The sequence below is a fragment of the Cyprinus carpio genome, chromosome A10, assembly GCF_018340385.1.
Source record: "Cyprinus carpio isolate SPL01 chromosome A10, ASM1834038v1, whole genome shotgun sequence".
Lineage (NCBI taxonomy): Eukaryota > Metazoa > Chordata > Actinopteri > Cypriniformes > Cyprinidae > Cyprinus > Cyprinus carpio.
This window is the reverse complement of record NC_056581.1, coordinates 19169956-19197488: the sequence shown is the minus strand read 5'-3', so window position 1 is coordinate 19197488 and position 27533 is coordinate 19169956. Positions and strand designations below refer to the sequence as shown.

Genomic DNA, 27533 nt, shown 5'->3' with positions numbered 1-27533 from the left:
CTAGTCGTGCCGCGAGCCAAGACCGAGACCATCCTGGAGTTGGGCCATTCCCACCCTATGGCAGGTCACCTCGCGGCAGCCAACACCGCCCAACGCATCCGCAACCGCTTCCACTGGCCAGGCCTGGAGGCCGAAGTAAAGCGGTTCTGCCAAGCCTGCCCGACCTGCCAGGCCACGTCGCCCAGGACCCCTCCCCCCAGCCTGCTCATCCCGCTGCCTATCATCGAGGTGCCCTTCGAGCGGATTGGAATAGACATAGTAGGGCCGTTGCCGAAGTCTGCCCGTGGGCATGAGCACATCCTGGTCATCGTCGACTACGCCACCCGGGTACCCAGAAGCAGTCCCCCTGCGGAAGGGCCACCGCGAAGTCCATCGCCCAGGAGCTGTTTCTGCTGGCCAGCCGAGTCGGCCTCCCCTCGGAGATCCTGACTGACCAGGGGACCCCGTTCATGTCCCGGCTAATGGCGGACCTCTGCAGGCTGCTGCGGGTGAAGCAGTTGAGGACCACAGTCTATCACCCTCAGGATGGATGGGCTCGTGGAGAGATTTAACCAAACCCTTAAGCAAATGCTCAGACGCGTGGCAGCGGAGGACAAGCGGGATTGGGACCTCATGATCCCCTACGTGCTCTTTGGGATCCGCGAAGTTCCTCAGGCCTCAACTGGCTTCACCCCCTTTGAGCTCCTGTTCGGCCGTCAACCACGGGGGCTCTTGGACGTGGCCCGGGAAGCGTGGGAGCAGCAGCCTGCCCCTCATCGCACCATCATCGAGCACGTCCGACAAATGAGGGAGCGGATCGACCGAGTGATGCCGTTAGTCCGGGAACACCTCACCAGGGCCCAACAAGCGCAGCAACATCACTACAACCGGGCAGCCCAACCACGGGAGTTCCAACCCGGAGACCGCGTCATGGTCCTGGTCCCCAGCTCCGCCTTCAAGTTCCTGGCCTCCTGGAAAGGGCCCTACTCGGTGGTGGAGAGGCTGGGACCAGTCACGTACCGGCTGAGACAGCCGGGGACGGCGGCAGACGGAGCAACTCTATCACATCAACCTCCTGAAGAAGTGGGTGGGGACCCGGGACCAAGTAGCTGCCCTGAGCCTCACCGAACCCGTGGTTGTGGATGTCAATCCCCATCTCTCGGTGGCCCAGAAGACGGAGCTGCAGCACCTGGTCAGTCAGTTCCAGGATGTGTTCTCCTCCCAGCCTGGGCAGACCAACGTGCTACAGCACGACATCAGGACACCCCCAGGAGTCGTCGTCAGGCAACGGCCCTACCGTGTCCCGGAAGCTCGTCGGCAGGGTATTGAGGAAGAGGTCCAACAAATGCTGAAGTTGGGGGTAATAGAACCATCCCGGAGTCCGTGGTCCAGCCCCATTGTGATGGTCCCAAAGCCGGATGGCACCCTCCGCTTTTGTAACGACTTCTGCCGCCTGAACGAAGTCTCTGAATTCGACGGGTATCCCATGCCTCGGGTCGACGAACTGCTGGACCGCCTAGGAAGGGCCCGGTACATCAGTACCCTGGACCTTACCAAGGGCTATTGGCAGGTACCGCTCTCCGAGGCCGCCAAGCCGAAGACTGCCTTCTCAACCCCCAGTGGCCATTGGCAGTACCGGACCCTTCCCTTCGGCCTACACGGGGCCCCCGCAACGTTCCAGCGAATGATGGACATCCTCCTATGGCCCCACCAGGCATACACGGCGGCCTACCTGAATGACGTCGTGGTCCACTCCGAGGCATGGGAAGAACATCTGGATCGTCTGAGGAGGGTGCTCTCGGAGCTCCGGCGGGCTGGACTCACCGCCAACCCCCAAAAATGCCACCTAGCCCTCTCTGAGGCCAAGTACCTGGGCTTCCAAGTCGGCCGAGGTCTCATCCGGCCACAGGAGAAAAAGGTAGAGGCCATCCACTCCGCCCCGAAGCCCCGGACAAAGACCCAGGTACGAGCCTTCTAGGGGTTGGCGGGTTATTACCGATGTTTTATCCCCAACTTCTCCTCTCTAGCCGCCCCCCTGACAGACCTGACCAGGAAGGGGCAGCTGGAGAAAGTATCCTGGACACCATCGGCGGAAGAGGCCTTCGGCCAGGTCAAGAGAGCGCTCACGTCCGCTCCTGTCCTTCGCGCTCCGGACTTCAGCTGCCCCTTCCTGCTGCAGACGGATGCCTCCGACACAGGACTGGGAGCAGTCCTATCCCAAATCCAGGAAGGCGAGGAGCATCCGGTCATCTACATCAGCAGGAAGCTGTCCCCGGCCGAGAGGAACTACGCTGTGGTGGAGAAGGAGGCCCTGGCCATCAAGTGGGCAGTCCTGGAGCTGCGGTACTACCTCCTGGGATGCAAGTTCACCCTGGTAACCGACCATGCGCCCCTACAGTGGATGGCCCGTGCCAAGGACACCAATGCCAGGGTGACTCACTGGTTCTTAGCGCTCCAGGACTTCCACTTTGAAGTGCGCCATCGGGCCGGGGCCGCCAACGAACAAATGCAGATGGCCTCTCACGAATTTGGACAGCTTATGCAGGTCTGTCGGGGGTCATTCCCCACCCTCCCCTAACTTCACCCCTACTTTCTCCGTTTGTTCACAGGACCAGAGCGACGCTTAGGGGGTGGGAGTGTGACGAGCATCATAGGAGGAATCAGCGTCGCCCTGGCAATCAACGACATACACCTGCACGTCCTCACCGCCGGCTGATCGGCCACCGCTGCAGCTCATTAGAGCACTGCTCTTAAGCAGTAGATGCTGAGCAGAAGGGGAGAGACGGACCTCGAGCCGAATGCACGCAGGACTAACCCTTTCTCTTGTTTGCCTCCAGAAAGCAGCGAGTGACCGACAGCCCACCCCTTTGGAGCACGTTTGGACACCCACTTTCACTTGGACGGAGCACTGAAGAGCACTGTGAGCACCAGCCTCCACGCACCGGCTTGCCATCCTGCACCTGTCACCTTGTATAAATAAAATCTACCCTCCGGGGCCTTTTGTTGTGCACTAAGCCAAAACTTGTCGAGTGATTCTTCCCCACGCCACAAAGCGTTTAGACAATGTGTGCATCCGTGTCGCCGTTATTTGACACCCAATGACACCTGATGACACACACATCATTTGTTTGGGTAAAGAGCACGCACGCAATGTCTTTGAGGAGGCAATCTGCGTGCATTGCGAGTGTTTTTTCAAGGAAAAAGCTCCGCTCTTGTTCATCTCCAGCCAAAAGGCAGCCATCTGCTTCCCGTGGTTCAGGACCCACCGCTGCTGAGGCACGGAGGAGAATGAGCTCGTGAGAATTTCAGGTGGATCTGTCTGAATGGTTTAAAGAGGGACTTTCCCTTTCGCGCTCATAATGGCGGCGGACGAGAGAGAGCCTCGGGAGGATGATGTTATATCTTTAACAATTTCTGATACTGAGGTTAGTGCTCTGCTGGGTTTTTACCCAGGAAAAGCAGGAGATATTTGAGGATGGTGAAGAAGCTGAGACTGAGCCTTCTCAATTCTCCTGCCCTGCGTATGTAGAGCTGTTGGAGGTTATGGATCGCGCCTCGATGAGCGTTATCTTTCCGACCATAGCCCTCCAGCTCATGTGAGCCTTCCATTTCTGCCTGATCTCCATACAGAGATTGAAAGGAAATGAAAGAGGCCGTTTTCTTCTCGCATCCATCGGTTTCGGCATAAGAGTTTTGCCGACATTGAGGGGATGCGCGAAAACGGCTATGAGAGGATGCCCCCTGTAGAAAGAGCTTTCGTTCTGCAGGGGAGACATCCTCTCTTAATCTCCCTTCTTGCCATCTAAGCCCCTTCAAGAAATACATCTTGCTTAAATGGCAAGGCATACGCAGCAGGCTGTGGCTTTATTACAAAATAAATGCTTCAAGCATATCAGACTGATCTGCTAAGAGACCTGGATAGAGGCGAAGGCCTTTTTCCTGATCAGGTAGCCGAGCTGCGCCGCACCACAGGCCTCTCTCCTGGCTACCAACAGGCCGCCTCGGCCAAGCGCAGGACTATGGCGGCCATGGTGGTGGCGGAGAGACTTCTGTGGATGAACCTGGCAGACATCGGGAAGAAAGATAAGGCTTTCTTCTCGATGCTTAGGTTTCGCCTTCTAAACTTTTCGGTATTTACGTTGAGATGGTGATCGAGAAGTTCGGGGAGACGAAGGCGCACTCTGCTGCTTTCAGATCCTTCGTTCCACGAAGGTCCAGGTCTGAGTCCGAACAACATAGGGGTCCTGGCCTGTCTCGATCTGAGGATCAAAGACGGGCACAGAAGGCTAGTGTCGCAACTTGCGCTCCTCCCCCACCTGCGGGCAGGGTTAAGAGGAATTGTGGGTCACAAGGAGGTAAGCAAAACCTAAGGGATGTGATCCAGACGAGGCAGCATTCTATTTGAGTCAGAGTGATACTGAGGTATCTACTCGTTCCCTTTAGGGATTTTTAACTTCTGCTTTTATCCTCCCCTTCCTAATTCCCCTGTAACCACCAGCTCTCCACCTGATCGAGGTTAAGTGGAAACCTCTAACGCATAACTTCATGTTCCGGTATTAGGCGGCTGAGATCACAGGTTTCTGCGGGAGCCTCCTTGATCATCAGGCCTGGCACAGCACTGCAGGGAATTTCATGGATGTCCGGCTAGGTCACCCTGAGGGGTCTCCTGGCCACTTAGGTGCTGTCGCATCCAGCGGTAAGTGAAGGTGGCAGTTACAGAAGTCTTCTTGTATATGCTGCCTCAAGTGATGCTCCCCTCGCTAGAAGTTTGTAAAATTTGAGCTTGCCTCTCCCGTGCGGTTCAGCGCCTCTGCGATGCTTAGGAACCTTTAGGTACACATGCTAAGCTCTGTGTACTTTCTGAAAACCACATGGTGGTCAGTGTGCACGTGAACACTTTGCGCACTTTCTAAAAATCCACGTATTGGTAAGTGTGCACGCAAGACTCTGCGCACTTTCTGAAATCCTGTATGGTAAGGGTTACGTGCTCCGCCTCCTTCCCTTTCTTGAGATGATTAGACCTTGGTTCCTTGGGCTCCATTCAGCCAGTGTGTATTCGTTTTATACACTTCAAGCATCGCTTCCCTCAACATGAGGGGCTATTCAGGCGATTCTCGTGGTAGTTTAGCAGCGCTCCCCTTTTCCAAGAAGGGTCGCCTATGAGCGTGCTACTCTGGATTCAGGAGTTCTCCTCTCATATGAGACTAATGTTCACTGTTTTTCCCCAGAGCGCTCCAGCATTATTTCCACAGATAGAGTTGATGACTCTCAAACATACTGTTTTGAGATGCACCATTCCATTTATGAGCTGCTCTATCAGAGTGCCACGAGAGCCCTTCCTTAGAACAGTATTTGAAAATCCATGCTATGGTAAGTGTGCACGTGAAGTCTTTGCACACTTTCTGAAATCCAGACTGTGGTTAGTTTGCACGCTAGTACTCTGCGTTCTTTCTAAAATCCTATATGGTGAGTGCTTCGCGTGGTTGCTTCGTGCCCTTTCTTGAGTTGGTAAAAGCCCCGTTCATCTTGGGCGCCACTCCACCCATGTATCCTCGGATACCTATCTAAACAGGGTGTTGCTACTGGAGATCTGTTGAGACAGCTCCTTCAGCAAGCTTTTGCGGAAGCAAGCTGTAGCCCCTGTGTGACAGGCAAGACTTAGTATAAAATGCTAGGTACCTAGCCGTATCCCTTTAAAGGAATCTTTCCTGATTCCAAGCCTTTAGATCTACCACCAGGCCGAGGCCCTAACAATTAAGTTGGGTATGTAGCTTAGGCCTTTGGCCGTAAGGGGTATTGTCACAGACAGTATTGTCCGCCATGATTCTGGCCTGCACTCCCCTCAGCATGGCGGCGTGGGTATACTGTTCCCCATAGCGACCCCTAGAGGATGCAGTTCGAAGTTCCCTTGAAAGGGAACGTCTCAGGTTACGAATGTAACCATGGTTCCCTGAGTAGGGAACGAGACACTGCATCCTCTAGCTTCCTGCCATGCTTCGGACGCAAGCTTCAGACGAAGAAGTGAACGACGTGTTTTCCCGGTGCCTGTTTTATAGTCGCACTGGTAGTGACATCAGAGGCTGTCGCCGGCCAACTCGTTGGTGTTTTTTCATTGTATGCTTCAGACACGGGTCACGACGAGGTGTTCCCCATAGCGACCCCTAGAGGACGCAGTGTCTCGTTCCCTACTCAGGGAACCATGGTTACATTCGTAACCTGAGACGTTCTCTTTTTCATTTTTTTTTCAATGAGACACTTGCCAATTAAATGACAGATGGCAGACTTTAAGGTTTGCATGGCAAATGCATTATAATAAATGCAAATGTAAACGCAATTAATGTGAAAATGTTTTCTTATAAAACTTTCTATACTACAAAAATCTATTAAAGTTTCCTATTTCTGGATCAGTGTGACCATTACTTCTGCACGTCTTTTGTAGTATAAATAGTGTGAGTAGTTTATACATATTCATATTATTGAGCTTGATAAGACCAATATAAGTGGGCAACACATAATGAAAAACTGAGAAGTTACCCTGATAGCACACGTACATCACGTCTATTTGACATCTGCATTTACATCTGCAAGACATATTTTTTTTAGAGTGTTTGCTCATCTGCAAGACGTCTATAGGATGTTTCCTATCAGATGTCAAATAGACGTTTAGAAAATGTCTTTAGGATGTTTATAATTTAGAATATATGTAAAACTGACATCTTAAAGATATCTGTCTGATGTTTTGTGCACAGCAGATGCCTTCCAGATCTTAAACAGACGTACCTGTGCAATCTGGGTACATGTGTTTGACCCATGTGGTGCAAAAGATTTACAACATCATGTCTCATGATGTCAGAAAGAGCAAATTTATTTTTAAAGAGGGAAATGTAACAGAGTTGAACAGAAAGTGAGCAACTATGACAAATTATGTATATTGCTTTTCACTGAGAAATCATGAGGCATGTAAAGCCTTGCCTCAGAAATGTGTGCCATTCCTGTCAGAGTCAGTGCATGCACCCTGCTGTAATCAAATGACACAGTGTGAAATTATGAGTAAATGCACAAAAAGTGGGTTGAAAAAAATCACAGTTGGGTTAGTTTTGAATTGCAATTGGGATGGTTTTGTTTCACACACCTGGCAAACCTTTGCTGCACAGAGCGGGACACTTCAGATGCCGATTTAAAACAGACAGCGAAATGGTCTGTATACAATACACTACAGGGAATGTTTTCACATTATTATAAAGTAATTAATTTGTTAACCACTTAACATTCGGAGGTGATGCAGGTTAAAGTGATAGTTCCCAAAAATTTGCTGTTGATTTGGACCCTCAGGCCTTTTTTTTTCAGTAAAACAGTAAAGAAGATTTTTAGCTGAAACTGTGGTCTTTGGTGATTCATTAAGTCAGTGTTCAATTCAAGTGGCAGTCAAAAACAGTTTATCTAATTACCAAACTTGCAAACATGCACTTTAAGAATGAATAAGTGGCACAGATGAGTTTTATGTTTTTTTCTGATGTTTTTCCCATTTAACACCATAGAGCTGCTTTGACACTCTATAAAGTGCTATATAAATAAGGCTGAATTGACTTGTTTGTTGAATGAACAAATTAGCTTGCCTTTTTCACATCACTAACTTTAAATACGTATGCAACTTCGCTGACTTAACGAATGCATCAAAGAGACCAGCTGGACAAAAACTAAGGCCTAGGACACACTAGATGATTTTAAATTCTTGATATGAAAGTTTATAGGCTATAAACTTTCATTTCAAGATTTGAAAATCGTCTAGTTATAGCTATGGTAGCAACATACTCATAATTCCTAAAGAGTAGGTGATGCTTGCTCACTCTCATTGGCTATTGCGGGTATCAAGTCAGAGGCAGCCCTATCAGGAGTCGTAAATACAAAACTTGATCAGCAGCAGTTGGGTTAGACTTGAGTGTATTTTCGTTATATTGTTTTAACCACTTGAGGTCCTACTACTAATGTTAGCATCCTCTCAGTCCATGCTTTACTAATGTAGCATCTATTTAAATTAGTCACATTTTATTGCTTTGCAGCCCGAAATTAAGAATGTGGCAGGGAGAGGGAGTTCACAGACACAAATAGCTGTGGCAAAACCCTGGAGGGTGTTTTATTGTGACAGTTGCAAGTAATGAATCAAAGTAAAGGTAGATACTCGGGTGAAGGCTTTCTTGGTGTGGCAGGGCATTCCCGTAGAGGGGTCAGTGAACCAGAGTGATTGTGAGAGGAAGGCCGAAAGAGCACACGGTTAGCATCCTGCATAGTTGGAGGCAAAGCTCACTCTCCCTCCCTTCTCTTCCATTTATGTATCCTCCTGACGATTGGCACTCGCTCTCAGGTGTGAGGGCTGTTTCCATGGTGATGCCGTGAGTCCAGCCCACCGTAACTCCTCTAGGATGCTTCGCAATTTGATCTGACACTGGGTCAGATCAAAAGGGTCATTCTGGTACGTCTGTGAGGAGATAGGGGGAACCACAAGGGGAGGGGGGAGATATTAACTGACCGACCTGTCCATCTTGACCACTTCCGAGACTGCTCGTCGGCGTTTCCATGAGAGGCTCCAGTCCAATGTTGCACTCTGAAGTGGAAGTCCTGGAGTGCCAGGAACCACCGAGTGACTTGGGCATTGGTCTCCTTTGTCCTGGCCATCCACTGGAGAGCAGTGTGGTCCGTGACTAGCATGAAACTTCTTCCTAGGAGTTAATATCTCAAATCCAGGACTGCCCACTTCACTGCCTCCCTCTCCATGGCGGCATACCTGGTTTCCGCTGGGCTGAGTTTGCGGCTAATATACATGACTGGGTGCTCCTTCCTTTATTTGTGACAGCACTGCTCCCAGCCCTGTGTCGGAGGCAGAGGATGAATGGGCAGCTGAAATCGGGTGCGTGCAGGACCAGAGATGAGGAAAGCGCCTCTGTGAAGGTCTGGAATGCTGTCTCTGCTTCTCTGGCTGCCCCTTTTTGGTCAGGTCGGTCAGTGGGCTGGCAATAGAGGAAAAATTTGGGATGAAGCTTCTGTAATAACCGGCTAATCCTAAGAAGTCACGTACCTGGGATTTTGTTGTCGGGCATGTAGGCCTCGTCCTATCTATCACTACTAGTTGGCGCATCCGAGTGATTTCCTCCTCTAGCGGCGGCAAGCGAGCCTCTGGTACCCGGTAGGGCCTCTGCCGCACAAGTACCCTGGCAAAGGGTGACAAATTTGTTGGATGATTTTGGTCTGCCCGGGCAACTCGAACACATCTGGGAACTGACTGAACAGGGAGGTGAGGTCTTTTTTCTAGAGTGGGGAGAGCTGCTCCCCTAGGGGCACTATGGGAGGACTGGTTTGTGCCAGCGCCGCCACCTGGGGCAGGAGCACCATCCATTTCTTCAAGAGATTGAGGTGGTAAACTTTTTCCTCGTGTTGACGTCCTGGCTGGAGCACCCTGTAGGTGACCGGGCCAATCCTTTCCATGAGAGTATAGGGATCTTGCCACGAGGCCAGGAATTTGTAGGTGGCAGTGGGTATTAGCACTAGCACCTGGTCCCCTGGTTGAAACTATTTGGGCTGCGCGGGCTGGTCATACCACCATATATGGGCACACTGAGCCACGGTAAGGTGTTCCTTTACAAGGGGCATCACACGATCGATCCGCTCCCGCATCTCCTGTATGTGCTTGATGACTGACTGTTGTGGGGCTGGTTGCTGTTCCCAGGCCTGATGGGCCATGTCGAGAAGACCCTGTGGTTGGCGGCTGAAGAGGAGCTCAAACGGAGTAAATCTGGTGAAGGCCTGGGGCACTTCCCAGATTCCAAAAAGCACATACGGCAGCATCAAGTCCCAATCGCGCCCATCCCCTGCCACCACTCGTAGCAACATCTGTTTTAAGGTCTGGTTAAATCGCTCCACCAGGCCGTCGGTTTGGTAGACTTTGAGAATGTGACAGAGGTCTGCCATCAACTGAGACATAAATGGAATTCCCTGGTCAGTCAGGATCTTGGATGGTATGCCTACCTGACTGAAGAGCATAAACAGTTCATTGGCGATGGCCTTGACCGTGGCCTCGTGGAGGGGCACTGCTTCGGGATACCAGGTAGCATAATCCACTATCACTAGAATGTGCTCATGGCCTCAGGTGAACTTCGGCAGGGGCCCTACGAGGTCCATCCCAATGCTCTCGAAGGGCACCTCAATTATAGGGAGAGGAATGAGTGGGTTGGGGCAAGGACACGCTGGAGAGGTGCGCTGATAGGTAGGACAGCTCTGGCAGAAACGTTTCACCTCAGCTTCTAAACCTGGCCAATGGAAGCTATCACGGATCCTTTGTATGTTATTGGAAGCCCCCAGATGACCAGCTATCGGATGGGTGTGGGCCAGCTCAATAACTGTAGCCATCTTCGTTTTGGGCACCACCAATAGTAATTTTTCCTCCCCCCGCCCCGGGGTGACACAGTAAAGCAGACCATTTTGGACCAGGAAGTAAGGCATGGGGTGTGACACGGGCTGTCTGACCTGTCCGTCGTCTATCTGCACTTGGTGCCAGCAATTCCGCAGCTGGTCATCCTCACGCTGTTCTTTACCAAACGAGCCCCCAAGAGTTATCTGTTGATAGAGATTTAAAAACAGGTTATTGATACCATGCTGGGACTCACCCTCGTGCTCACTTTCGTTGGCCATCAAGGCTGACTGGCGGCCCCTGCTTTCCTTTCGGTGGGCTCCCCTGTTGGCCGGAGGTATCACGGCGGTGAGCAGTTGTTCAAACCCCAGCCAATCCCTCCCGAGAAGCACTGGCACAGGGAGATCTGGAACGATGCCTACTTCCAGGGCCCAGGCTCCTGGTGGAGCGGAGATGGTGACTTGGCGGACAGGTACTTGCCGAGTATCCCCGTGCACACAGATAATCGGGATGGTGGTTTTTCTTCTGGTTTTTCCTCTGCACCAGCATGATGGCGCTGCCGGAGTCGAGGGTCCCTGTGACTGTTCTCCTATTGACAACAATCTGCTGCTCAGGAGCCCCGGGGGTCACAGAGCGGTGAACTATACACCCTGCCAGCCATGTCCATGCTGCTACTGGGGCGGGTTCCGTGGGCATGGGTTCGTCAGCCCGGGTGGGCCAGCCAGGTCTGCTTACTGGTCTTGAGGTGCCCTCCGGTGGTCACCAAAGGGGGTTGGCCCTCTGGGGATTGGCCACCGCCCTCTCTCCAGCCTCTCTCATTAAAGCTACTTCCACCAGCTCAGCCAGGCTATTCGGGTGCCCACGTTCTCCACCATTGTGGCAGGGAGAGGGAGTTCACAGACAAAAATAGCCATGGCAAAACCCCGGAGGGTGTTTTTTGTGACAGTTGCAAGTAATGAATCAAAGTAAAGGTAGATACTTGGGTGAAGGCGTGCTCAGTTCAGCAGGGCAGTCCCGTAGAGGGGTCGGTAAACCAGGGTGAACAGTCACTGGTCTCTGCAATAAACAAAGAGTACACGGTTAGCATCCTGCATAGTTGGAGGCGAAGCTCACTCTCCCTCCCGTCTCTTCCGTTTATGTTTCCTCCTCTTAATGAGGTGCAGGTGCTGACGATCGGCATTTGCTCTCAGGTGTGAGGGCTGTTTCCATGGCAACGCTGATCTGGCACTGGGTGTCTCGCCACAAGAAGGAAAAAGTTTTTGTTTTATGCAGCTGTATTTACTCCTTGCAACTTATAACATCCAAAGATAAAACACCAACATGTCGGAAAAAAAAAATCTGAATCACTGAGTTGGAAAAAAGACCACCAACTCCTAAAAATGATTTGTAAACTCAGTCAGGCACAGCTAATCACATTCTTAATGACACACAAAAGCTGCGTCCCAAACTGAAGTGCATGGACTCCGAAGGGCACATTTGAAGTGCAATTGTGTCACATCGGTGTGACAAAAGGCTGTCCCAAACTAAGGTTGCCAACCGTCCCATATAGGCTGGGACGTCCCGTATTTTGGGCCTAATTTATTTGTCCCATACGTGAGCTCCCTTGTCCATTTCTTTTGACTGCTACGCTGATCTAACCACTGACTGGTACAGCAGCAGCAGAGCTGATCACTTGAAAATGATCACCAATACCTGTCATAATCCAGTCACAGCCCCCCTCATGCAGTATACGTTAAGTAAATCAGAAAATCGTGAACAAATCCTCCCGCCTCACAGCAAGCACCGCTCGCATTAACGCCAATTCCGTCTGAATTTTGACTTCAGTAAATCAGTTTTGGTGAATAATAACAACGTGATTTTTTTTTCATGAGTCCAACATCCTGCCGCTCAAGAGACGTGATCAGTAAGGGAAGTCATCTTTCACTATTGTAATGTTGTTAAATAGAGAAAAAAATATTTTAAGCTAATATTTAAGTAACTAATAGCATGAAAAATTCCAAACCTTATATATATATATAACAATATATATATTAAGGGTGTGTGTGTGTGTGAAAATCCAAAAAATGGGAACAACTTACAGAATTAAATGGAATTTAAATTTTTGCCTGAACTATCCTTTAAGTAAAAGTATTATCTAGCATACTCTAATATACTTAAGGTATTGAGAGTAAAAGTAAAGGTATACAGTATTGTTCTGAAAAAAAGAATTTGTTAGCATGGTTTGCATAAATATTACTACTGCACTACTGTGTATGTTGCATTTTACTTCTGAATATGTTAGGTAACACAAGGTTATTCAATTTAAAGTTGCCTACTAAACATACTGTTGGGTAGTTTAATCTAAAACAATGCATTATGTTGTAAAAGACCCTATTTTTAGTGTTGCTGTCTGTAAGAGAAAAAAAGAAAACGTAGTACTTTATATTTGTTCGAGACTACTTAACGAATGTACTTCCTTACAGTCCACCTCTGATTATATTGAAACTGAAAGTATCAACGTTCTGTCAGAATATTAACACATTTTGATAACTATATCAAAGGCTGCATCTGAAGGACTCGGACCGGCCAAACAGAGCACTGTTCAGCTGTAACAGCTGCCACTGAACATTGAGCTGTACTATGCTCTATTTTTTAATTCACAGTTTTATTTTTGCTAACCTGTAAAATCACCTGTATGATCACCATGGTATGATCACCATGGTTCAGTGAGTAAAGAGGAGATGAGGAACGGACACATGCGCAATCGCTGGAGAAAAGACTATTTGCTGGACCTAAAATCTGCACATAATAAATTTAATTCAGTTGATGTATGCATTAGAGATTTCAGTTGATTTAAAATTTAAGTTAAATTAGAGCACTAGTAGTGAGAATGTTTAGTGTTTAATTCATTGTTTTTCAATAATAACCACGGAGAGTTTGTATAGTCGTTTATTGGGCTGTTCCGCTTTAAGAAATGTTGTGCAGTACAGAGCGCACGCTAGAAGGAAAAGAACCAAGTGAACAACAGTATGTGTGTGTGCTGCATAAGTGAACTCATTCCTGTATAATCCCGAACAAAACTTCAGTAAATGGTTCTTTTGATTTGAATTCAAGTCTAAGCAGAGAAGACACGACATATAGAAAATCTTAACTGATCATTTATATAATGTGAACTATCCTTAGCTCTTTCTACTATAAATACAAGTTATATACTACAGTATATTACATTGCAGTATACAATTTTATAATATAAATGAACATTATGAATTTCTGTAAGGCAGATTTGAAACAAGTTGTGGATAACCACGTCTGAAATTACTCTGTGCTTTTCTTGTGAATGTTCTCTTTAAAAGAGGAAAGAGAATGTGGTAGATTGCGTCATCAAAAGTTTTCTCAGAAATTTTTTAGTTTGTGTCACGTGAAAAAAAAAAATATTAATGCAGTCACCCTAAGAGTTCTTTGTAGTTGTTTCATCAAGTCAGTAGTACTCTCTTTCATTTCTGTGATTCTTCTTTATAGTGGTAAGCAGGGTTAAGTCTTGCAAGTAAGTACAGAGCAGCTTTTGAGGTTTGTAAGGCATTGATTTGATCTGTAAAACTCGAGTATGTTTAGAAAAATATTAACATTGACATACAAGTGACTGCATAGTGAATGATTTGAATTAAATGTATGGAGTAATATATTTATTTAAATATATATTTGTACATTTATTTAAAAATCTGCTAAATAAATTAATAAATGAAACGTATGACACTGATAATATGTGATATTTACAGGAGCACTATGGGCATCACCAACTCGAGCACTATAGACCTGACATATGAAGATTCTAACTATTCTGGCAATTTTGATTATTATGATTATTTCTATGAAGATGAATGTCAGGATTGTTCTAATGCAGAGCTGAGGAAATCTACAATAGTGTTTTCTCTGGTCTTCTTCTACCTGACCTTGATCCTCGGTGTTCCTGGAAATGCCTTTGTTGTGTATGTTGCTGGATTGAAGATGAAGAGGACTGTTAATACAGTAGGGTTTCTCAATCTAGCGATTGCCGACCTCTTCTGCTGCCTTTCCACTCTTTACTATGTGGCAGAGAACTCTCTCGAAGAAAACTGGCCGTATGAATCTGTCTTCGTGTGCAAGATTCTCCCCTTCGTTATGCTCATCACCATGTTTGCCAGTGTTTTCACCTTCACCTTGATTAGTTTGGATCGGTTTACTCTGGTGATCACACCGGTTTGGGCTCAGAATCATCGCAGCCTGTTCATCGCACGACTGTCCTGTGCAGGGGCCTGGATTCTGGCTTTAATTCTCAGTCTGCCTTTTATGATGTTAAGAGAGACTAAAACAGAAGATAACAAAAAGCACTGCAAATTTTATAAATTTGATGAAGAGCAAATGCAAACATTAAGCGTTATCAGTTTTTTGTTTGGCTATTTGATTCCTCTCATATGCATCACAACATGCTACGGATTCATCGCACGCAAGTTAGGCAGGAGACATTTTCACTCTGGACGAGCATTTTGCATCATGCTGGCTGTAATTGTGGCCTTTTTTCTGTGCTGGTTGCCATTTCACATAGTGCATTTGATAATAATATACGGAGAGAAATCAAGTTCCTTGGTAGCTTTGGCACTGGATCCACTGGCCGTCTCTTTGGCGTATTTCAACAGCTGTCTGAACCTCATTCTGTATGTTTTCATGGGGCAGGATTTTAAGAGCATCGTTAAACTTTCTCTAAGACGTGTTTTTGAAAGAGTTTTCTCTGAGGAGGGAACACAAATGACACGAACCACCAGTGGCGGAGCTAAAGTTTTATAGATGGAGTGGCCAAGGCTAATTCAGGGGGTCCATAGACCATGACAGAAAATCAGTGTATTGCTCCAACCTGGCATATAAAAAAGCACGAATAAATCCTATGATTGCTGATTACTTCACATTATACCCCACATTAGCTAAACAAACTGTAACATCAAATGTTAGTCTATTGAAACTTATTTCTCTTACTTCATTAACCAGTGGTTTGGAGCTATTAACTTGTAGGATACATTAACTTGTAACATGTAGGCTACAGTGATTTTTGTAAATGTTGTTCAGAAAAACCTAAAACTTCAATTAGTTCAAGCAGGACTGCCATCGTTTGAGTTCAGCCTAGACTGAGAATTATTCAGGAATAATGAACAAGCCTGCAATTAAGTACATTACCAGTCAAAAGTTTTTGAACAGTAAGATTTTTTATGTTTTTTAAAGAATTCTCCTCTGCTCATTAAGCCTGCATTTATTTGATCCAAAATACAGCAAAAGCAGTAATATTGTGAAATATTTGTAATATTTAAAATAACTTTCTTTCTTTGATGAACAGAAATTATAAAATACAAAAAATAATAATACTACTGACTCCAAGCTTTTGAATGGTATAGTGTATAATCTTTAAAAAAACTTTTTATTTCAGATAAAGGCTGATATTTGGATCTTTGTATTCATTAAATTTATCCTGAAAAATTTGTGCTCAACTGTTTTAAATTGATGATGATAATAATAATTTTAATGTTTCTTGAGCAGCATATCAGCATATTAAAATGATTTCTGAAAGATCACGTGACACTGAAGACTGGAGTAATGATGCTGAAAATACAGCTGCGCATCACAGAAATCAATTGCATTTTATTATTAAAATAAAAATCAGTTATTTTGGTTATTTGAAAATGTTTAAATATATTTGTGCTTTTGATGTATTTTGTTTCATTTTATTTATTGCTTGGTGAGCAGAAAAGAATTATTTAAAAAACATTAAAAATCTTACTGTTCAAAAACTTTTGACTGGTAATGTACATAATTTTTTTTTTCTCAATTTTTCTAAATTCAACTATACAAGGAGCCCTATTGTTAAGGTTAAAACTAAAAGTAACAACTGATTTGTATAAAAGTTCATATTAGACCACTTTTTACAATGACGTTATATTTTCATTAATTACAATAAATAGGTTAAAACTAAAAGTAACAACTGATTTGTAATGTTGCAAAATTCTCCTCTAGTGTAGATTTTTCTCGCTAGTTTATGGACACTGAATGGATTTTCTGAGGTTATGGCTGCTGTCTTTCCGTCGTTGAGTGATTACACGATACACTACATTTAGTAAGTCGTAGTTTCTCTTTCAACATGGATCGGATGTTCATTGTTTAGGTTATTTCATGCTAATTATAGAATGCACTCCAGCTTCGCTTGAACTGAGGCAAAGCTGGAGCGCGCGTAAACCATCGCGCCACTAAAGAGCTCCGAAACGGTGTCGTTTGAAATTCTTAATAAAACTTGCAGAATTTGAATGCTGAGACCCTATTATCAGAAGTGACCTGCTCAGTCTTGTCTGTCAGCGAGGTGTCTGTGTCCTCTCTGCTCTGAGATGTTTTTCAGTCCGTTATAATGAACGTGTGGCGCGAGCGGCTGGAAATGGACGAGATGGAGCGCGATGCGGAACACCAGACGCGTCGCATCCTTGAGTTCAAGGCTAAAATAAATGCTTCTTTCAGTACGATTAAAACAAAGGAATGAAATAGTAGCATATTAATTATTGGGGTGGCCACCCTGGACACCCCTGTGGATCCGCAAACCACCCAGTCACAGCAAACCCACTCACTGTAGTGAAGATATGAACTCATTCAGTTTTCTGATCGAATTTTAAAACTAGTTCATTATTTCTTTTCAAAAGTCATCAAGTCAAACTCAGCAAGTCATCTATGTATTCATGATTTTTTTTTTCTCTCTATAACTTTTTTTAAGATTTTTTTATTTCAGTGTTTTTTTATTTTATTTTGCCAAAGTTTTTGTTAAGATTTGTTGAATAATTTTTTTTTTTGTTTTTTTTTTTACTGTGATTTTTTTGGGCTGTAATCATCTTAGAAAAAGCTTGTAATATTTCTTTAATAGTGGCATGTGGGTTCTACGCTGTAGTTATGAAGAAAAATAAAAAATGTATAAACATAATTTAAAGGTTGCATTTGTGAGTATAACAAAAACAGATTTTAAAGTGCATGATGTATAAACAGTGTTTTATAAGATTTTAAAGTGCATGATGTATAAACAGTGTTTTATAACTGCAAAAAGCATGTAGTTCACCCAGCAGTTTCATTGTGCTAACAGAAGTTTTCTCTATAGGTTTAAAGTGCATGATGTATAAACAGTGTTTTATAACTGCAAAAAAAAAATATTAAATGCTTTAAAAGCAAAAAATAATCAGTTACATCTTAAGACACACACATTTGCTCACAATTACTAAGAAAACTGACTGCTTTTAACAACTTCCTCTTTTCCATCACAACATACCGTACTCAAGCAATTTAGCTTGCACATACAATTAGATATATATATATTACATATATTTTTTTTACAATTCAATATATATATTGCATATATTATATTTTTTACAATTTGATATATATATTGTCACCCAGCTCTAAACTACTAATTGTGGACTATAAGGCATTAAGATATTATAAACAGCTTTTTTGAAACAAAGTCTTGAGAAAAGCACTATATAAACACAACTCACTTATTTACATTTTTGCATTTATTCACGTATTGAATTGCTTTTTCTGGCAAACACTTTTATCTAAAGTAATTTACATTACATTGAAGCAATGTTTTTTGAAATTCATGCATTTCATGTGAGTCAAACCCATTAACATTCTTTTTCATACTTTGCACTGAAAGTATTTAATTGGTTGCACGTTTGTAATCATATTTCAAACTTGCCTACAATAGTAATGCATTGATCAGATAATTATAAATAATGAAATCTTTACTGACACATCATTTTAATAAGATTTATAATATTACATTGACAATATATGATATTAGCAGGATAAACCGCTAAATGAACCAGACTGACTTAACAAACAGAGATGATTGTCATGAAGAAAAATCAAAAATGAAAAGGCATAGGCTTATTTTAGGTAAAGGTTGCATTTGTTCATAATGAAAACAGATTTTTTTTTATTCTTGCTTATTACAGTGAACCAGTCATTTTATGATTTTTTTTTTTGTCATTTTTACACTTTAGTGTTATACCGTTATGATATGATAACTTAAAAAAAAGCAAAGTGCATGATGTATAAACTGTTTTATATATGAAATGCACTGGTGGACGAAGTACACAAATCAAGTACTTGAGTTACAGATAGCCTAATCAAACATTACCCCAGTAAAAGTGTTAAGTGCTCCTTTTCAATTTTACTCATGTAAAAGTGCAAAAGTATTTGATTTTTAATGTACATAAGTATTGATAGATGTATGTATATTTTGTCATTTTAACTTTACATATTTTTATATTATATATTTTATATAATCCTGTTCAAAATACCTGGGGGAGGAGCAGGGCCGTGCACAAACATTTTGAGGGGCAGTGGCCCAAGCAGGGTGGGTGCTTGTTAATACAAATTATCCAGTTGTTACAAATATACAATTAAAAGAGGAGACAGCACACTCTGTAATAAGTGACTTTATTGCAGATGTTTTGATAAGAGTGGGTTCTCCCTCACTCTCTGAGCCTGCTTCTGCCTCATCTTCAATGGAAGTTATGGGAGAGTGGGGTAAGTTGAGCCACCCACTTGGCAACTGTACACTTTTACTGTCATGTGACCATGTATTTTGGAACCACAGATCATTTCTGCCAGACTGTGAAAAGGAGAAACACACTGGGGGAATGGAAGGCACCATGGCTGTAGCCAGGGTTTGATAATGAGTTTGGTCTGAGTGGGAATTGTGCATAACCCCACTCATTATACACACTAAACACTTTAGAAGACACAGATATGTAGATGTCTGTGAAAGATGTTTTCTCTGTTTTGGAGGAATGAGCATTGTTAAATTATATCACATTGCACCAATACTTTACGTTAGGGGTATATAATTTTATCAGTTGTTTATTATTCATTCAGCAATTACTGTTTCTTTAATAACCATTGCTATATAGAGATTATAAATTTATCTAGTGCCTTTATGAATGTTGTTGGCACGACTTACAAATTTTAACTACAATATGAAATAGCATAGATGTATCTTTTTTGTTCTACAGATATCTGCTTGTTTTTTATATGTTTGTGTTTTTGTTTTGTTGGTATTGTTTCTGAAGTTTTTTATATTTGTTTCCTACTTGTTCTAATGTTCTCTGCACCACGTTTGCCTTACCGTATGTGGTATCCTGTCAGCAATAACATGTCTGTGGGCTCTTTTGATTACTATCAGTTTAAGTTCTGTCAGTGTTGCCAGATATTGCTATGAAAAATATAAAAATATCTTTCCACATGTAGTAACTAAAAGCCAACAAACTCTCTGTTTAGTCTGTTTAGGACATATTGTTTCAGAAACAAACAATTAAATATTGAAATTTTTATTTCATTTGGTTGGTTTTATATCGAATATGACTAAAATATGACCGTCTGTAAAAGGAAATTATTAAAACAGTTTTTAAATTATTTATTTATTTCACGTGAGTTTGAATCCGATTCAGTCAGATGGTCATTTTACACCCAGATGTGCTGTTGTGACTTAAATTAGATTAATGAGAGTCATAAATGCTTAGTATAATGTTTTCAATAATAAGAACATTAACCACATATTTTTTAGAACCCTTTGTCATAGATACATTCTGATCATTTAAAATGATAGGAATACTTTCATTAGGACAGGATAGATACCTTCATTGTACTTCTGCGTCATTTTCCCTTATCTTGTTCACATTGGTAAAAAATGGCTAATCTTACCCCACTCTCCTATATAAGTATTATACATTGAATTTAATATTTTACAGCATAAATCTATATTATATACTAATAAACAACTAATTTAGAACATTTATAGTACGTTTTAACTAGGCCTACTATTAATATGGTTTTAATACAATGATGTGTTATAGATTACTAGTATCAATACAAGTGATCATAATGGGAAATATACTTATTTGCAAGAATTAAAGTGTGTCAAACTGCTAAATATTCTATATGATGATTTACCTGCTGGCTTGCTGGAGCTTTGTATTCATGTTTGTAACGCTGAACTGCCTTTAGCAGCCTCCCTTCGCTCTTTCTCTCTCTGTCTTTTTTGTGAAGGAATTTTTTGTTTTGTTTTGTTTTTTACAGCACAGTAAAAATACTTCACTACTGTCCACCTCTGAGGGGGATTGGTGAGAGGGGCACCTCAGCCAATGAGTGCAAAGGGGCAGTGGCTCTAGCCACCAGGTCACCCCCCTGTGCACGACCCTGGGAAGGAGGGCTTGTCATACACTTATTAAAACATTAAATAAATTAAAAATATCAATGTAGGTTACTGATACTTCATCTGTGCAAGCGAAACATTCAAATGATTCATGATAAGTGCTTTGAAATCCCGATCTGAAATGATTCGCGATCCAATTAGAACGCTTCGAAACATTGAATCATTTTGCGACACAGTGGTTTAACTGATTCGGAATTTCGAAAATCTCCGTTTCATCCATCACTACGTGCTTTTTAAAACCATTAAGTGTTGTCGAAATTCGAAAATGAATGGCTCTTTTGATTTTTGATTTTTTTTTGCTAATGAATCGCTTGAAATTAATGATCGAAGTCTTTGAGTTTGAATCATTCGGAGCGGTTCCAGCGTAAATGACTCACTCAATTGAATCGGTTTGTCTGTTCGCCTTTAGCCATGTTTACACGACACGGTCAGCTATGAATCGCTTGAAATACAATATATATATATATATATATATATATATATATATATATATATATATATATATATATATATATATACACATCCCGATATCTGCTTTCCATGTCGAAGCGTCCAACACAAATCTACAAACATATTCAGGTGAGGATAAAAAAACTGAGAACTTGCATGTGTTTGATTCATGTGGTCAGAGTCACTGAGAAACAGAGTTGCGACATGCTTTGATCTCGCCGCCACGCGGTCACGTGGTTCACGGAGCTCTCAATAGTTCGCTGTCAATTTGTTTAAATGGGTTTAATCGGGACAGACAGCAGTTTCATTATATTTTGCAGCAATTTCTAGTAATTGTTAACACAAAATGTGCATTGATTGTGCACTGTGGGCTGACTACACTTTACAATAGCATTTTATTCTGGGGAGTGATAAAGAGAGCATTAATATGTTCTCATACTCCTTGGCAGTCAAATGTGGCCGAACACCTTAAGTGTAATTTTTAATCAATTAAATAATTCTACTATATTCTAGTTCAGTTCTATTTATTTTTATAATATGCTTATTATTTATATTACAATTAGTGGTTTTAAAGAGGCAAATTAGAGGGATTTGGTGGCCAGAAAAATAATATTCTTATGCAATGCCGTGGTTTAACCACTAGATGCCCGTATGGCTGTTTAATAAATATAGCCTACATGTATTGAGCTCTACTCTAGTTGCTCAAGAGTTTTGCCAGTCATAATTGCTTAGTAATATTTTTTTTAGGTTTTGCATTTGAATGTATATTTAGACATTATCAAACATTCGATTTTTATAAGTTTTTTTATGTTAAATTTAAAAAGGTTAATTACTCACATCCCAGTGTTATTTTGTGATAATGACATAAGCATACAACATAAGTGAATATTACAAAAGTTAAGCAAATACAGAATTTAACCCAATAAAAATGTAAAATAATGTTTAATTATTTTTATTTTTTTTTTGTATTCCTTGAATGAGCAGTCTTCATTGAACTCATCCAACCTCCTACAGTGAGAGAAAGATTGCAGAAAGAATAAAAACTAGCTTTGTGCTATGGTCGCTATTAAGGTGTTTCTCACATTATCTAACTGCAATTATAGTATGTCCATTATCTAACGATAAACATTAACTATAATGCACTTCATAAAATACCACTACTGGACAGATTTCCGAGAGGTCAGCTAATACGTTAAAATCTCAAAAAATGCTGTAATTTCTTCAACTTTCTGGTGAGTGTGCTTGAGAAGCACTGAAATGAATGGGCTTCACTACTGGAAGTATTGGCTGCTCCATGACACACTTTACTTCCGCGTTCCTCAGTTGCTATGGAAGCCTATGAGTTTCACAACTCTGTTTCTCAACGGCTCTGTATGTGCTGCAAAAGATTTATGACATCATGTCTCATACAATGTCAGGAAATGTCATAACAGTTTTAAACAGAAAGTGAGCAACCATGACAAATTATGCATATTGTCTTTCTCAGAAAAAGCATAAAGCATTAAAAGCCTGCATAGTGAACGTATGATATTTAACTTTTATTGAAAAGAAAACTCTAATCAATGAACCATATATGAAAGACGAATGCTGGAAGGGAGGATCACGTTGTGTTTAATGGTGTATGGCTGCAATAGTGGCTTTCTGTCCCAAAAGCTGCAGCAAAAACAACCTCTTTAACTCATTTAAGTTAAAGAAACAGAACTTTATACTGATATATGACGTTAGGCATTCTTAGGAAGTGCGTTAGAAAAGTGCTAAAATCATTCAAGCCATCTAAACTCTTAAAATCCCTTGAACTCTCTGAGCTCTTCTTATTTGTTGCTCTCTCATGCTCTCGATCACATGCTGGTTCTGAAACTGAAGCCTCTGGACCCACTCCTCACGTAACCTGAAAGAAAACATTGAGTCTTTATGATAAACATTTTTTACTGCTGTATTCTCACATAGACTTTACTGTAACAGGGGAAATCTCTGTGGCATTAGGTGCCAAATTGTTTGTCACTTGATGCCACAAGTTATGAAGGACATACAGATATAAAATACTTCTCAATCACGATACTGATTTACTAATAACTTTAAAATACTATTCAAAATTTGGCATAATTAAGATTTTTTTTTTAAACATGTCTCTTCTGCTCACAAAGGCTTTATTTATTTGATCAAAATTTACAATAAAAACAGTAATATTGTGAAATATTATTTCAATTTAAAATAGCTGTTTCTATGTGAATATATGCTAAATTTGTATTTATTTCTGTGATGCACAGCTGTATTTTCAGCATCATTACTCCAGTCACATGATCTTCAGAAATCATTCTAATATGCTGATTTGCTGCTTATTTTTATCAATTATTATTGGTGCTCATGGTTCTTATTATTATCAATGCTAAAAACTATTTTTGCCACTTAACATTTTTGTTGAAGATTATTTGATGAATAGATTGTTCAAAAGAATGTTTATTTCAAATAGAAATATTTGTTACATAATACAGTCAAATTTGATCAATTTAATGCATCTTTGTTTGATGATAAATAAATATTTTTAAAATTGTTGCAAAATTTTTTACAAAAATATTATGATGATCTGTTTTTTTCATTGATGATAATTGTTGATAATGATAAATGTTTTTTTTTGAGCAGCAAATCAGCTGAAAGATCATGTGAAGTGTCTATTTAATATTTCTATATTAATTTGATATATTTTTTATTTTAATATTTTATGTATTCTTTTATTTATATCTTTATTATTTATATATTATCTGGGAGTGCTTTTGGTCAGTAATTCAGGTCAACTGGTGAATCTTGAATTGTTTCATAGAAATAAACATGAAATTGTATCATGTAAATATACTGTAGAATAGAATTAAATATTTTTAGGTAGGATATAACAAAACAATTTTAGTTACTTTTTATTAGCAACTGCTATAATAATACGCTTTGACACTACTGTAAATTATGACTAACATTTAACATGAGTCAAAGTAGTTTCTCCAACTTTGCTCAGATTTGCATCTGAGTATTAATAAAGCCTTGGATTTGCTCTGAAGCCTGTTGCGGTTCATCTGAATGAACAGTGTATTCATTACACACTCAGAAAGCTGCTCTTGTCTCTACAGCTGTTTCTGCTGCAACACACTGCCTTTGATTTGAACGAGGTCCAAAGCCTGGAGATTTGTACCAGTGCATGTGTTAATCCACATGACCTTCCTGAAGGAAACACTGGAGGGCAGCAAAAACAAGCAATAGAAGCCTGTCTGGATTTACCCATCAACCTTCGGACTCTCATTGGGATGCTTTTCATTTCCAGAAGCCAGAACTATTTATGGATGCTAAACTAGGTCGGAAAAAACAATTGTGAGTTTTTCCATTATCTCCCTTAAGGACCATTCCAGCCAGCTGGATTTTATGACTTGAGGTCATTCATCAAAATGATCTTTTCATTTCAGTTTACTTGACCTATAATCTTTCTTTGCAATTACCACCCCGGAATATAAGCTTGAAAAGTGACAAATGGAAAGAAAAGCCACACATTGGATGAAGTTATTCTGTAGCAGCAACTATCAAAGAAGAGATTTGACTCTCTGTGACAGACATACACACTTGGATAAAGCGCTGTTCTTCATTCTCGAGTCTTCATTTCCTATCCTCTGAACGTGGCTTTCGATCTTCTCTTCCCAAAACTTCTTCAGCCCGTATTTATCATGAATACGTGCCAAATTAATCATCTGAAACAATGAAAGCAGAACATCTCAGGGTGACGGATAGCTGTGCATCAGCGCTTCTGGTATTCCTCCAAACTATAACGAATTGTCATTTTTCACTAGAACATGCAATATCTGTAGATCCTTATTATACATGGACAAACCATTTTTTACAGGGAATGATTGTATTCCAAGCAAACTAAGACAAACTGTACTTCACACATAATTCATAATCAAAATAAATGAGAACATTTCCAAGACACATTGCATTAACTTTGAGATCTTCCCCAGCGCACATGCAGCACAATTTCACTTTCACTTCTCGGAAGTTCCTACTTACAAGTTCAGAAACCGTTTGTTTGAATTTTTAACAGCAAAATGAAGAGCAAATGATGCACATTTGTATTTTCTGACACGCATGACTGCTATTCTTCTTCAACAAAATGCATACAGACTACATTATACAGTCTACAATCAAAGTTAAAATTTATTACTGTCAGTGCCAATTAACTTCCAGTGGGATTCTTTAACTGGCAAACCCTCAACTTGGAAAGAAAATCCACTAGCTGCCGAAATCCCTGGTAACAAATTTAGGTTATAAAAACAACAGTTTTAAAAAGATTTTAGAATGTTGAAATATCCAGTTTCCTTGTTGTGATTATAATATTATTTAAAGGTTACAAAACTTGTAAAGTTTTTAGGTTATAAAAACAACAGTTTTAAAAATATATATATATATATATATATATATATATATATATATATTCCAAGAACTTTGAATCAACAGTTTTCTTGTTGTGATTATAATATTATTTAAAATGTTTCGTACGTTCTTTATTTTCATCCAAAATGTAACATTATTTGAATGCTTGCTTTTAATATTCTAAGCACATTAAAGTGTCCTTTTTTGTCATTTGAATATTATTTAAAGGTTATTTAATGTTTCTTAGAATGTTTATCAAGTACAAATAACATAAGGATGTTCAGAGAATGTTGATCTCAGAACGTTTGCTCAACATTATGAGAACATATATATTATATATTAACAAAGCTATGAGAATGGTCCATAAACATTACTTTGAGAAGATTTTGTCCTAACATTTATAGAACTTTTAAAAAGATTAGTGAAAGTTATGAGAATGTTAGCTGGGATATGATTTGGCAGCATTCATAAGAAGTACCTTTTGTGCTGTTGTTGATCAGTTAACCTCCAAACAAGCCTCGGTTCTGCACTTTCTGTCAAGAGAAAACATCAGAATGCTGTGAAAATTCTGAAAGAAACATTTGCATTGAAGAACAAACAAACTGAATAATGACTCACAGAAGATCTGGGCGATCTGGCAGTTTCTCTTTTTCCTTTCTCTTCCCTTCGATCTCATCATTGTTTATTTCTGGAGCAAAAACACAGAAGACAAATGGAGCTCTGACCCGCAGTATTGGTGCGTTTAAGCCATGAGGAATGCCACCGTTCCCACTGGAGTCTGCAAATTACCACAGCAAACAGCACTGCTGGACTTACAGGGTTTAGAGGAAAGCAGCCGGTCCCATCACACGTCACTCTCATCAGTGTCCAGCTTTCTTCAGTAGGAAACTACGAACAAAATGTATCACTGTGATCATCAGGGTCTGGAGGTTGTGTGGCTTAACTAGTGATGTCATGGGTTTGATAAACATATACTGAGTGATAAACGTACTAAAAATGATTTTTACTCCTTATTCGATGTACTGAAGCAACACTGTTCTTTAACATTTTGTCACAACCAAATTACATTACATTCAATTCACTTAAATCAGTAAAATGGTCAACTTTTTTTTTTTTTTTGGATACTTATTATTTTAGTATAGTTTTTTTTTCATATATATATTGAATTAGGTTCTATTTTATGTTTTCATTTTAATTTTAGATAAATTATTTAACATTTTGTCACAATATTATTATGTTACATTGAATCCAATTAAATTTGTAAAAAAAAATATATATATATCTGTTGGATTTAATGTTATTTTAGTATCAGTGAGATACTATTATAGGTTTTATTATGATTTTGAATTAGGTTCTATTTTATGTTTTCATCTTAATTTTAGATAAATTATTTAACATTTTGTCATGATTTTAACGTTGCATTGAATCCAATTAAATTTGTAAAATTATTTTTTTTCCTGCTGGATTTAGTGTTATTTTTGTATCATTGATTTTATTTATATTTTTAATTAGTTTTAATTTTTATATTTTCTGTTCTCATTTTCATTTTAGTTAAAGTTTTAGTAACTTTGTTGTTTGTTCTTGTCATTTTTATTAGTATTTTTTTTCTATATGTATATATCTATGTTATATGCTTATTAATTTTATTTACATTAAAATTATTTTAGTACATCAAATTAAATTAAAATGAGAAATGTTGCCTTGGCAACTAGCTGAAATAAAATTGGTTTTTAATATTTTATATAAGTTGAAGTTTATTTTGTTTCAAGTAACAAAAATGTTTATGGTTTTAACTGCAGTTAACTAATAACCCTGGTTGGAAATACATGAATTATTTTCATTGGAATTGACTGAAACTGGCAGTGGATTTCACAGCATTCTTTGGATAAATGCTGAAATTAAGTATAATGTTTTTTTTTAAAGATCAGCCATGTTGGATATTTACAGTGGTCTGTCTTATATTTTAAATGACATTGATCTCATTTAATTAATATTACTTTTACTTTTGAATTTGAATTTTGATGACAGTAGTGGTTACAACCAAGAACG

General features: G+C 40.7%; 1 protein-coding gene and 1 long non-coding RNA gene across 2 annotated transcripts; one reads left to right on the top strand and one right to left on the bottom strand.

Annotated features, from left to right (window-relative positions):
* Positions 1–13825: 13825 nt before the first annotated feature.
* Positions 13826–15599, top strand: LOC109075718 (C3a anaphylatoxin chemotactic receptor-like). The gene is made up of 2 exons (XM_019091576.2): positions 13826–13904; positions 14137–15599. The coding sequence occupies exon 2, from the start codon at positions 14144–14146 to the stop codon at positions 15179–15181; it is 1038 nt and encodes a 345-aa protein (XP_018947121.2). The 5' UTR covers positions 13826–13904; positions 14137–14143; the 3' UTR covers positions 15182–15599.
* A 6971-nt stretch (positions 15600–22570) lies between these two features.
* LOC122146535 lies at positions 22571–26280 on the bottom strand. The gene is made up of 4 exons (XR_006161047.1): positions 26103–26280; positions 25963–26017; positions 24681–24805; positions 22571–22968 (listed from the first exon to the last, which is right to left on the bottom strand). It is a non-coding gene; the product is annotated as an uncharacterized LOC122146535 (long non-coding RNA).
* Between the last annotated feature and the right edge of the window lie 1253 nt (positions 26281–27533).